Here is a 13,458-nt window from a genome sequence, read left to right as displayed (position 1 = left end):
TCCAATCAACTTTTTGGGAGGGTCATTTCTTAAATCACGGTCAGAAGCATCTGCTTCTTTATGTTAGCACCTTATTATCTGTAGAATTCTTGCCCCAGTAGCTGTATTAATGTTGATGAGAAGGTAATTATTCCATTTGTAATATTAATGTGGACCCATGTCTTAATAGCAGTGTCTGGTTTTGTTGTTGTTATGATTAAATCTGTCATTCTTCTGTGGGTAATATTTTGTTCCTTGTCTTCTCCAAGGTGACCATGTCTCTGAATTGGATGGTCCGAATGACTTCTGAACTCGAAACTAATATTGTGGCTGTTGAAAGAATAAAAGAGTATTCAGAAAGTGAAACAGAGGTCAGCTACCAACTGTCAGGCATGCTCACCAACAAGCATAGTGAAATTTTAATGCACACATTTACACGTTCTTTCTTTAGACTCTTGAGAGACAGTTTCTGTTCTGAGAGTGTTATCATTTAACCTGAACAAATGTCACGCTTTGAACTGTAATTTATGCTATCACAGCTCCAAATTATTACTGCTGTCATGCAGCCTGTGCTTAGCATCTCATTTTCTGCTGCTGTGAGTGTCTCTAGCACAACAGAGATGAGTTTCACCGTCAGGATATCGGTCCCATTGGGTTTGAAGTGTTTGATACATAGTCCTGCCCGCATGGATGGTGCTGTGATCCTGGTAGTGAGCACAGCTGCAGGACAATTATCAGGCTATGCACATGTTTGCAATAGTATTTCTATTTAATCAGCTTAATCAGTCCTCGTCTCCCCTGAGAGGAGAACATCTCCAGGAGCACTGTACTGCCTAATCCAGGAAAATCACCTAATCATCTACCTTTGTTACCAAAGACTTTTAAAAGTGGCAGATGGAGCTGTGCTGGGAAATCTGCTGCTCTGTGGGCACGCTGGGTTTTGTTAGCCCTGTGTACATGGTGGGAGACTAAAAACTAGGGAATGGGAGATCTGAGGAGAGCTGCTGTGTATGGTTCTGGAGATCAAGTATTTAATCTGGAAGCTAAAAGGAAGCTAGACAAGATGTATGATATGTGTTACCAGCCATGGCTTGAGCTGGCAGGAAACAGACAGTGTCCTATTAAAGTTAATGGAAAAAATATAAATATATATCCATTGAGGATTTGGCCCTATATGCCCAGAATCTTTTTTTGTTGGAAACTTCACAACAAAGACCAAAATGGTTGGTTACTTAGGAACCCATGGTTTTCCCCCACTATTATAAATGTATTTTATAATGGAGATGTGGTTTGTCAGATATATTTCCACAAACCCACCAATGTTAACGTTTATATCTGAATTAGAATTATTTGGTTTTAAACCTGTATGAGATGTTTCTGGCTTCTGTTTTCTTTAGGCTCCCTGGATCATTGAGGGCAAGAGTCCCCCAGAAGACTGGCCATCCAAGGGAGAGCTGGAGTTTGTGAATTATTCAGTGAGGTACAGGAAGGGCCTGGATCTAGTGCTGAAGGGTCTAAACCTCCAAGTGCACGGTGGAGAAAAGGCAAGTTACCAGCTGTATGTCTTTGCTAGAACTTTGCTCTGGGCCTCCAGTGGCAGCCATGGAGTAGAGGACAGGGTCTATAAGCACACTTGCCCCAGTGGTGGAGATCTACTTGAGCTGGCACTGCAGGAGCTAGCAGTGACAACCATGTTGTCAGTGTGCCAGCATCCTCCTGGCTGGAAGGAGTAGAACCCCTTGCATGGGGCTTTCTCAACTTTCCAAGTTAGGTTGGCAACAGGCAACCTCACATCATGTAGGAGGCACCAGCACAAGTGACAAAAATTCAGTGACAAGAATGCTTTTCTGAAGCAGTGCAGATGGAAGAAGGAATTCCAGCTTTTTCTGCTCTCTGGCTTTCCCTGTGAAATTTTTGGCATGGAAGGAAATTGCATTCTTGCTTCCTTAATCAGGAAATTGTCTTTGTTCTGAGACTTCTTCATGCTTCAGTTGAAAGTTCTGGGGTTTACATGCTGGTGACAGAACAATTAGCATGGAAAGTCCTCCACTTAACAGGATGTTATTAGAAGAGAAGAGAATTATCTTTCTATTAAACAGACAGGATGACAACTGCCTTCTGGAATGGAGCTACACATGCTTCCCATAAAGTCTGACTTGCCCTCTGAAAAAGCCTTTACTTCTTGTCCTCAATTGGACTCCTAATGTGGGTACTTCAGCTCATCACCCAAAATTGTCTAGGAAGTTCAAGGCTTTTGTACATGTTTATATGAAATATAATTCAAATTACAGAGTGGCAATGTACACATTCCAACATGTGACACAGCTTTCTAGGGAAGGATGCTTACATCCTTAGACTCAGATCTTGTGGTAAACCTCTTAGAGCAATTTTGGGGATTTGTTGAGGGTGTTTTTGTTGGGTTTTGTTTTGGTTTAAACTATATGCTTTGTTGTTTAACCTGCAATTTGTTGCAGATTGGAATTGTTGGCAGAACAGGAGCAGGGAAGTCCTCCATGACTCTCTGTCTCTTTAGAATTCTGGAAGCTGTAAAAGGAGAAATTAAAATTGATGGTGTGAAAATTTCGGAGATTGGTCTCCATGACCTTCGATCGAGGCTAACAATTATTCCTCAGGTACTGTTTCTGTGTAACACACTAAAGGAAGGATCTCTAACAGCTTAGCAAACTATAAGTAATGCTTTATCCACAGAGGAAAATGGCTTGTTAGACTCAGAAAACTGTTCCAGAAAACCAAACTATTTATACTTCAAGTGGCCCTATCCTGACATCTTGTAAGCTGATGCTGGGTGATAAAACAGGATTTGGGATAAACCTTCATTACCATTGGAACTTAAATGTTAAGCATGTATGATGTACTTTCAGAGTGGATGGGACTGGGAGGTGCAATGCAATGAGGACTTCAAAGCAATGTAACATCTTTTCTTAGAATAGCTGAAACACTTGTCTAATGTGAGTTGATTTTATATCCAGGATCCTGTTCTCTTTTCTGGAACACTGAGGATGAACCTGGATCCATTTAATAAGTATTCAGATGAAGAAATATGGAAAGCCCTTGAACTGTCTCATCTGAAGAGGTTTGTTAGCAGTCAGCCATCCATGTTGGACTATGAGTGCTCAGAAGGTGGAGAAAATCTCAGGTAAGGAATGCTTGGACTGGAAACATACACGGAGCCTTTGTTCAGCTGTAGCAGTGAATAACACTTGAGAACAGGTTTACACTGTAGTCAGTTATGTCTGAAATGATTTAGCCACTTATTCCTGTTTCAGGAAACCCACAAAGGCTCAAAAGTTTGACTGCTGTTCTGCTTCTGCCATGAGTGATCCAATCCTCCTTTGCTGCTGGGAAAGATTTCTCCCAAAACAAAATCCTGTCTTAAAGCTAAGGAAGAAGTCTCAGGATGACAGAGTATTAGGACTAGGCAGTCCCTTAAGCATGGTTTGGTAGGAAGGGAAGTGCTGTGATAGCATATGTAACTGCTGTGCTGGGTAAGAGTCCTCTGCCTAAACTGACACTCCAGCACTGTTTATTTTCCGTTACTATTTGGAAGACCCATCAGGACATGAATGGGGTTGATAAAATGCCATGCTTTGATATGCTGCCTTGGCTTCTGAGGCTGTGGCGTAACCGGGTTACGTGTGGGATGGATGTTCAGCTCCTTCGTCCCGCAGATACTCCAGCAGAGGCTGTCCTCAGTGTGCTTTGAGGCAGGGGAAGAAGTGTGGGCTGCCCAGATATTACTGGGTTTTAACAGTAGAAAGGACTCGCAGCCTCAGAATGCTTTTTTCCCCTTTTTAAATTGTTTTTTTTTAATGGTTTGTTTGATTGGGAGGTTGGTTGGTTGGTTTTTACGTTTTCATACGCTCGGCACTGTAACAACTGTGCGTGTTTCTGGACACTCAGGCAGAACCATGGTAATCATTAGTCCCCCTGGCTTTTGTCCCAGTGATGGGAAAGGAGCATGTGGTGGCTCTGTCGGTGAGTGGACACAGGCTAGAAGGAGCTGAGCGACACTGTGTTGGCTCTGGGGCTGGCAGGCCGGGCTGCTTGCTCCATACCGGGCTGTTTGTTGGGTGCTTTTATCTGATGACTAATCTGCTGTGGCACGAGGGACGCCGAGCAGCAGTGGGGCCTGTCTGTGAAAGCCCTGTCTCTGTTGGCAGCGTGGGGCAGAGACAGCTCGTGTGCCTGGCGAGGGCTCTGCTCCGCAAGACGAGGATCCTGATCCTCGACGAGGCGACGGCGGCGATCGATCTGGAGACCGACGACCTCATCCAGATGACCATTAGGACCCAGTTTGAAGGCTGCACCGTGCTGACAATAGCACACAGGCTGAACACAATCATGGATTACACAAGGTAAAAATCTCCTCGTGGTGCAGGAGGGGGACGCTCACCAGTTTACTGGGTGTGTGGAGCAGCACTTAACAGGGGATGGTTTGTCTCTAGGTAGTCACACTGATACTCTTCTCAGGTAGTACATCAGCAGTGATGTTTGAGCCATATAGTCCTAGTATATCCAGACCTCACTTAGCTTCTTTTGGCATAAGAAACAGGTTCTGTAGTCACTAACCAGAGCGGCACAAGAGATTCTACCCCATTGCATTAAAGTCACTGTCAGCAGGCTTATGGATCCTTTTTAACCAGCAACTGCTGTAACTTTTTCACTAACATCATGCCATATTAATTACTCTAACATATATTACTATACTTCCTGAGCTTTTGTCTCATTGGCTTTCTGCTACTGTATTTTCAATTCCAGAGCTACCAGTATGACACTGTCATGGTTTGGGGTTTTTTTTCCCTTAATACCCCTGGGACTTCATTACTGCCCTGTACCTTCTTAAATCAAACAGCAGCTCAGGGAGAGTGTTTATCTCTTGTGTGACAAGGTGTGAAAAGAATGGAGCAAAACAAAGGCAAGGCAAAGCTTAGAGCAGTTTGCTTTGGGGTAGAAGGGATATCACATTTCTGTGAGGAATTCTCTGACCTATCCCCTCCACCACCACCTTTTGTTTTGCACAGGGTTCTTGTTCTAGACAATGGAACCATAGCTGAGTTTGATACGCCTGCCAGCCTCATAGCATCCAAGGGTATCTTCTACAATATGGCCAAAGATGCTGGACTAGCATGAAAAGAAGACCCCTTAGGGTTTTGCATTGGGTTTTTTGGTGTTTGTTTTAATTTGTTTTTTTTATATATATTACTGACTGCCACAAGTGACTTGTGAATGTACTGTAATTTACAAACCAGTTTTTGTAGTAGACTAAACTTGTGATATGTGAACAAAGTATTTTACAATTATAAGGACCAGAAAGTGAATTTTATATTTTTTAATATTTTCTATACACATAAAATATTTTATTATATGCTCTTTTTCCCCAAAGAATGCCAAACATTCTGCCAAGAGAATGTATGTATCGCAGGGCAATATGTACTGTATCCAGGTTTATAAATAGTAAATTATATTAATGGTACAAAATACACCTGTTCTGTGTGATTTCTGTGTAAGAATTCGTTTGGTTTGAAGTGGAAAGACAGGCTCCGTTAAGCAGTGACTCAGCTGAAAAATAGTGAAATAATGTGTGATCTCTGAGTGGTTCCAACCTGTTCCTTTCAGTATTTCCCTCAGGGCAAGGGAATTAGGTGGATGCTGCAGCTTCAGGGCTGTGAGCTATCGTGGACCTTTGGCATCCCTGCCCAGGGCAACCTGGGCATGACAAAATTCCTCTTCAAGCGTAGGAATTGCGAGTAATATGTATTCAAGAAACCTACAGATGGCTTGATATAAATCATTAGCTACACAATTTCTATCAATTTAGTCAATTCCACATAAGCCTGCAGGGATATGATTGGCACAGGAGTATAATAATTTTGCTTTATCTCTCTCTCTTATGTCTGAGTGACTCCAGGTAAGTCTCCACTGAAGCTGGACATGCATGCTGAGCAGATGCCTATATAATTCATCTCATTCAACAATTAATCACCTGAAATAATCTGTGATTTGTTTTGCAGAAATAAATATCCACTTTATTACTGATAACCAAATCTCCTCCAATAAAGGGAGTACTGTGTGTAAACAAGATTTGCTGCTAGAATCTGATAGAACACAGTTTGCTTTAGCTGTTCACTTCCTCCACCAAGCGCTCTGGAGACCTACCCAGCAAGATGAAGTTCCTATGGCTTTTTATAAGTAAAGTTCAGAAAAACTTTGAGAAGACAAAAATAATGATTTATTAATTCTTACAAATGATACTTTTAAAATAGGAACAAGAATCTGCAGCCAAGCGTTGGACATTAACATTTTGTATAGCAGGGCACACAGTAATGAATTATTTATCACACAGATTAATGTAATGATTATACAGGGATCAGATTGTTACAGAGTTAATAGTATCTTCTGTGTATAAACTGCATCAGGTATAAAAATACTCCTCGGGATGCATAGATAGTGATCAGCATCTGTGCAAGGTGATCAGTGTAAGGACAAAGCCATCCAGCCCAGCTTTCCTCTAGTAGGTGGGACTGGTTAAGCCCAGGACCTGCATGGCTTTGGCTGGTGTGGAGGCAGCCGACGCCAGACCCGAGCTGGTCTGTGGGCCAGCTGCGAGATGGGCAGGGACACGTGTGTTATTAATCCTTTAGGCAGAGGTGAACACACCACCAGCAGTGCAGCATAAAACCAGGTATTGCCAATGACTTGGACCATGTTGGACCTCCAGTGCTTTTCAGAAGAGGCTATTCTGTTGTGACAAAAGGTTCTGCAGTAGCCTTGGGAGAGCACGCTTCGGCCTCGTTAATTGGCACAAAGGATATTCAGGGTTTGGAAGGAGCTGGGCTTCCAAGTGGACACTGGGCAGCCGGCTACAAGGCAGGCTTGGGAGAGGGCTCCCCCTTGTGTGCTCAGGCACTGCTGCTGAAGCTGCCTCCCTTCGCACAAAGCACTAGTACTGGATGAGAGAGAGCACGGGTAAATCGGGGTACCAGTGCCTGTTGTGTCAGCTGTGACACAGGCCACTGCTCTGACTGCAGGGGAAGAACAAACGTCTTCACCTGCCCCAGCCTCCGAGAAAGGACCGAGGCTGTGGAGGCTCCTCACTCCAGTCAGAGGAAGTCTCTGGGAGTAGTAGAAGTTTCAGATGCAGCTCTTGCCTTAGCATTTCCTCCAGCTAGTCTGGGGGGGTCCCTCTCTGCTTACTGCTTCTGCAAATCCACGTACATTGTGCAGCTCACTTGGGCTGTACCTTCTTAGACAACAAGATGATAAAATCCCTTGGTTGCTGCAGTTTCCAAAGAAACTGGGTGGAAGGGGGGAAGACAAAGAAACATGGAAACTGAGTCCAGTCCATATTCTGTTTGCCTGTTAACATCTCCTACTTCAGTTCATCTAATTCACAGTACATACTTCTACAGTTAGGCTACCAGAACAGAACTCTTCCTTAAATGCAAATGACTAAATACTAAAAATCCTAAAAAATCAGATAAAATCCATCTCTGAAATACCTTTCAATTTATTTATTCCAGCATTTCATAGCGAAGTAGGCTAATTTTGAATTTTAAGTAATGGGAACAGGCAAAGTGAATTCTTTTTTATTTCTTTCAGTAAACAACACAGGTAAACAGAAGTCATTGGGATAAAAAGAAAATACATTGCATAGGAACATGAAGATGTATTATCAGCCCAGACTCTGAGCATTTCACTAGTTTCTTTTCACATAGGCAGCTTTAAAGGGTCAAGACACAATCTTTCTCAGGAATGTAGAGGTAAAAGGAAGATAAAATTACAACTTTTGTGCTTTTGAAAGGGGAAATTAAAGCAGCATTGAGGAAATGTTTTGTCACTACAGTAACAAAAATAGTATTTTAAATTGCACATGTCAATACTAAGTATTGACAGACAACAATAAAAGGGATTTTGGTTCAGAGCATATTTATGATTTGGATAATTACTATCACTTCATATTTTCAACCTGAGAAATACAGAAAAGTGTAAACAGGGATTAAGAAATCACAGGTAATAAGTCACTTGATACTGTTTAAACTAGACATAGTTTTGTGCTTCTTCCACAGATTCAAACCCTTCTGTTTTTTTTTTTTTCTTCCAAATAAGATATGACTTAAAATACACAATCTAAAAAGTGAAGGTTAATGGACTCGGTACAAATACTAAATGGGTTTCATGGCAGGTTCTTTAGCTTGAGTACCTCTGCTGTTTTATAGCAAACAAATGATTAGAACAGTTTAAGGTAAGCCTTTCCCTGAGAGCTGCGAACTCTGCAGTATTTCAAGATTATCTTTTGTAATGAAAAGTGTTAACAGATAGTTCTACCAATGCTTCTTTTGCATTAAGCTACTTTCATGTCAGACTCATTACTCTTAGATTAACCACAGGCTGTAACTGCATGACGACTTTAGTGTATTTCAAGGTTAACAAAATAGATTATTTTTCCACATCATTAGCCCTTATAGATACTGTATTTTAAAGGTAATGTCAAAATGAGAGAGACAAATCTTTTGTTTTAGTCTTTAAACAATTAATACGTAAGTTCTGATGCCTTCTTGTTATAACCACTCCGTTCAGACAGCGTTGGGACTCTGAAAAGTAAGTTTTTGTCGCTTACTGTTAGAACAAGCTCCAGTTCTTGGAAATCCTGCAGCCTTGCAACATCTTTGTCCTTTAAATAAATACAATAAGTTGTTAGGTAATGAACCAGCTGTTCAATTTTGCAGAGGTAAGTTAAAATTATAGGGTTATACTACCACAAGGTATGTATTTATCCATAAATATGATTATTCTTTACAGTAAACTGGAAAGCAGACGACCTGTTGCATCTTCTATTTATTCAGGGATCCTGTTCAGCTACTCACTTAAGTCTGTTTTCAGAAGGAATGCAACACTGGTGGTGAGGGCAAGTCATTAGTGGAATTACTTGTGAAGATCTACTGCATGCAACCCCCAACTCCTCCTCTTCTCCCCCTGGTAATTCTTGGAAGCTCATGAATTGATTCTTGCATCTACCCAGAAAGGTCCTTCATGCAGCTTCCGCTTGAGCAGCCCCTGACACCATCATAGAGCTTCTTCTAGAGTAGCCCACCACCACAACTGTGTAGAGCTGGCTTTGGTGAGGCCTTCAGAGAGCAATGGAAGACACCCACCCACAGCACAGGCTCCACTCTGATCCCCTTGCAGCAGCACTCTGCTGCTAAACAGCTTTAAATAGGATTTGTTTTGTATCACCTCAAGGAACAATAAAAAAGTTTTCTGCAGTCCTGCCCAGAGAGCCTGAAGTCATTAGAGCTGGAAATAAAAACAGGCCTTTCCACAACAACCTGAGCTGGCAAGTAACAGAATTGCTTATGTCTTTTCTTTTTTTCCCTTCACTTCTTGACTAACAGAGGATCAGTCATCCTATAGTCAGTGAAGATGCAGCAGAGTGAAGGCTATTAGGCTAGCACTGATCAGATTAGCTCCATGACTGACACCAACAGTGCTCTGGAGCAATCTGAGAGTGAAAGAAAGGTCAGCGACAAATCAGTGCAACATATCAGCAGCTCTGGTTTCTGTTTGCTCCACGGGTGAACGTTGCTGAAGTGAAAAGACAGCTACACTCCCAGACCTGCACTCAGTAATTCTGAAACACTCTGCTGTGTTTTGAAAGCACTTACACGGGTTTTACTGAAGTTGAGTACTGCAGGTCTTCTAAATGCTGCTGACAGGTCACAGTGGTGTGGGATTGCACTGAATCGAAGAATGTAGATATTAATTGTGCCAACAACAAATGTTTATGAAAGGAAATGATGAAGAAACTTGAGAACCTTTTCACTAAAACAACCAAAGCAAGTGCTGGATGGTGAAAGTTGTAGGGAGGTTTTTTTGTTTGTTTTTTTTTTTTTTTTTTCAGGTGACCAACACATTATTCCTTTTAATGGCAACCTAAAAATCTTTTTTATAAATTACTGCACTTCACAATTTAGAGTTCTTACCTTCCTTAACATTGTATTGGGTAATTTTCTGATCTTCTGTACGTGCTCGGGGTTAACACCCAGCTCACAGCAACTCACTCGGAGCAGTTCCTTGTAGGTCAGTTCTTGTCTGTCCAGTTCAATTTCAATGAAGTCATTTTCTTTCAGATTAGGGTTTTGTATTCTAACTTTAAGCACCAGTTCTGTTAGAAATAAAAAGGTACATTAATAGGCAGATGTATAAAGGAATTGGAAAAGGTATCTCTGTACTGACTTCCAAACATCTCTGAGTTCTATTAACCTTGTTTGTGTCACTTGTAACAATACAGCAATCCTCAGAAAGCAAACAATGGGACTTACCTGGCCACAATTTTCATTAGATTGACTTTCACCAGCCTACATAAAAAAATCATTACAAATGCAATACAGCATGTGAGTGTGCACATATGAACCTTTGTGTCAGTACTCAACTTACTGGATTTGAGCTAACTTAAAAGCAGATTGTGCTGGTTATCAATTTTGTGAGCAATCCAAGACTGCTTTTATTGGATTTTGATTCTTTTGGTCATCCGTGAACCTATCATTGCTAAGTCATGGCATCAGAACACCTTTGATTTCAAGAATAAAATTCTGAACTGAAACTGAAATTCCAGATTTCCCTCTTTGGGCAGGTGAAATGTAGATCATAGAATGGTTCACCTCAAGACTGAGGTCTGCAGATGGATCCACGTCAAGTTCTCTCCTGAGCTCACTGCCTGTGGACTCAAGTTCTTCCTTTGAAGCTTGGAATGTGCTATTTAGAGGATTGGATTACTCTCGTGTTGGTGTGCTTTTGTAGCATTTGAGACAAACAGCAAATGTTTTTAGCAATATTTTAATAACAGTTGCAGCAGAAACAGGATATTGGCCTCTTTAATTCCTTTCAAATGTTTCCAGAATGCCTAAGCATGGGAACCTGAAACTCTCTAGAAGTGCTGTGAATACACATAACCTTGAGTAGTCTGCTTGCACCCTCCAAGATGACAGAACTTCTAAGACAAAGTGAGAAGAGACATCTACTATTACCTTGCATATTGAGGGGAAAAGCTCCTGTGAAGAAAACGGGCTGAAATGCTGGCACAGGCCCCATGCAGGAGCTGTTCTCCTGCTGAGGTATGGGCTGATTCGATCCAGCTGGCAAAGGGTGACTTCTGCTCCAGGACACTGCTCCCTGGTAATGAGGAGCTCTCTGAAGGGCAGGTTTTGGGTGTGGTGGTGCAGTGCAGCCTCTGGGCAGGGCCCCCTCATCAGCCACCTCTGGAGCAGCGCTCCCCCCCCGTACGGGCGCCCGCGTGCAAGTCTCCACATCAGGGAAGGACACAGAGTCCGTATCTTGTGGCTCCAAGTGTGAGACACTCCCGTTGACAGAGGGATCTGGAATACTGTTACTAATGCTGTTGTAAACGTAAGGGAAGGGTGGGTTAGCCAGGTAGTTAGGGATGATTGGCAGTTCTGAATCTTTCTTTAAGTCTGGGAGTTCGTCATCTTCCGCTGTAAAACAAACAAAACAATATTCTCTGAGACTGATTCAAGGGGGGGGGGAAAGTAGTATTGCTATTGTACTGTGGAGTTTCTTTTTTTTTTCTTTTTTAGAGAGAGGGAGTAGAGGGCTAAAACCATCACAGGATAAAGATGAATCAAGAAGCACAACACCTCTTTTTTCTATGGTAAACATGGCCATGCTCAGGTGTTACAATACAGCAAACACAAAAGAAGAGCCCAATTTTAGTAATTCTGAGGCTCTTGTTTCCTTCTAAATGCTGCAACACTATTGGTTTGGTGTGGTTTAATCCATAGCCAGCTCGTTGTAACATGGTCTCTGGGGGTATAATGCTGCCGTCTTCATAATGTATAAGGAAATGAAAACAAAGGGTAATATTAAAGCAGGGGATAAAGGGAAAGGAACATGCAGTACTGGGAGAGCTGAAACATTACCAATTCAACAGCTGGGAGACAGTAATGAAAACAAAACCAGACAAGGGAATACAAAGGGGAGGAAAGAGGTTGTTGATCGACCGTATTTCACATTACTTATCACCTCTAGCAGCAAAGCTTACTCTGCTCCAGCAGTTACACAACACAATAAAATGTCCTTTAATGAGCTGTTTCTCTGGGATGCTAATTTTCCATTTATCCAACACAGTGTCTAAGTTCCATAGAACACCAGAAAGATTTAAGTGTTGCTCCTATAAGGCCTTCACCCAAATCTGAGACATTGTCTCCCATTGACCTTTTGAAAATAGGAAGCTGCATCTATCTGTCACTGGTTTCATTGTAGCTTTTTTCAAAATACATTTTTTTCTCATTTTTCAGTGTTTAGAAAAAAAGTCTGTCTAGGTGGACATGGGATTTATTTGTAATCCCCTTTCCTTACCAAGTTAACACTCTAGAAATCAAGGCACAGCTATTACTAAAACTCAAGCAGGGTATCTTCACATGCAAAAGGAAGGTTGGAACTTATGGGCTTTAAATAGCCTTGTACTCCAGCCTGTGACAACCACATCACACCGCAGAGCCAGCAGGTCTGGTTTACCTCCCAACATCTTCCTTATCTCTGGCTTTGACGTTAGCTGGGCTGGGCTCTCCCCTTTCTTGGTGAGGATCTCCTTGTCCGCCCCGGCGTGCAGCAGGTAGGCCACCACTGGAGCGTGGTTCCGTTTACAAGCCCAGTGCAAACAGGTCCTGCATGTGGAAAATGTTAACACTGTTTGAAATCCTCAATTATGGAAGAATGACTTCCACTCCCTCTCGCTGCCTCTGAGAAGGACAAGGCCTAATGCTTGTCTGACATAAAAAAAGGGTTTAATTGCAATCTTCCGTGGAAATCTATGCTGGTTTTGGAGCCTGCAGTGACACCTGCTGATGCAGTTTTCCTTTGCTCTAATGATCTGGATATTGAGTTACCACAGTAGTATTTTTAAAGTTCAAGATCTTTCAATTTGTCATTTCTTAGGCTACTAACTTTTCTGGTAAAATAAATACAAAATGAAGGCTTGTGTATGCTACTTTAATCTTTGAAAGAGTAAGTTGTACTTAAAATTACTTAAAATACTTGTCTGTGTATATATGAGCTAATAGGGCTACTTCCCTAGGCTGCTATTTTTATTTTTTATTTACTGCTGTCAGCACAACAATTTGCATTTTATTGAAAATAAATGATGTTTAAAATATCATAAGCATAGTTTGTAAGCACGGTTCTTTGCCCAGTTGCCATGTGTAGCACCAGCAATTCCCAAGCTTCAATCTGCAGACAAGCCGTATTCTGCACAATAACCAATGCACAGAACTATCACTTTTCTGTTTTGTTTTGTTTTGTTTTTTTCTGTGCAGTGTTTTCTGGACTTTTCACAAAAATCTCTTTGTGAAATACTGTGAATAGCCTGCAGGAATTCGGAAGTTGCACGTTGCCAAGTCATACACTAGACCACTGGACCAAAATGCTGGGAAAAAGTGGAGACAG

General features: G+C 41.8%; 2 protein-coding genes across 2 annotated transcripts in view; one reads left to right on the top strand and one right to left on the bottom strand.

The window, feature by feature from the left end:
• The window catches only part of ABCC3 (ATP-binding cassette, sub-family C (CFTR/MRP), member 3), a 34,243-nt gene extending 29,113 nt beyond the window's left edge, over positions 1–5,130 (top strand). The window contains exons 25-30 of the mRNA XM_008947441.1: positions 249–350; positions 1,377–1,523; positions 2,454–2,612; positions 2,970–3,136; positions 4,161–4,355; positions 5,022–5,130. Of these exons, the coding sequence (XP_008945689.1) occupies positions 249–350; positions 1,377–1,523; positions 2,454–2,612; positions 2,970–3,136; positions 4,161–4,355; positions 5,022–5,130 (879 nt within the window). The remainder of the gene's footprint in view (positions 1–248; positions 351–1,376; positions 1,524–2,453; positions 2,613–2,969; positions 3,137–4,160; positions 4,356–5,021) is intronic.
• A 3,265-nt stretch (positions 5,131–8,395) lies between these two features.
• On the bottom strand, positions 8,396–12,680 carry ANKRD40 (ankyrin repeat domain 40; the record flags this gene model as incomplete). The annotated part of the gene is made up of 4 exons (XM_008947442.1): positions 8,396–8,671; positions 9,981–10,162; positions 11,025–11,489; positions 12,532–12,680. Coding segments are annotated over 4 exons (937 nt in total), but the record flags the coding sequence as incomplete, so codon positions are not given.
• Positions 12,681–13,458: the final 778 nt, after the last annotated feature.

The sequence above is a fragment of the Merops nubicus genome, unplaced genomic scaffold (assembly GCF_000691845.1).
Source record: "Merops nubicus isolate BGI_N331 unplaced genomic scaffold, ASM69184v1 scaffold37799, whole genome shotgun sequence".
Taxonomy (NCBI): Eukaryota; Metazoa; Chordata; class Aves; order Coraciiformes; family Meropidae; genus Merops; species Merops nubicus.
This window is presented reverse-complemented; position numbering and strand designations above follow the sequence as displayed.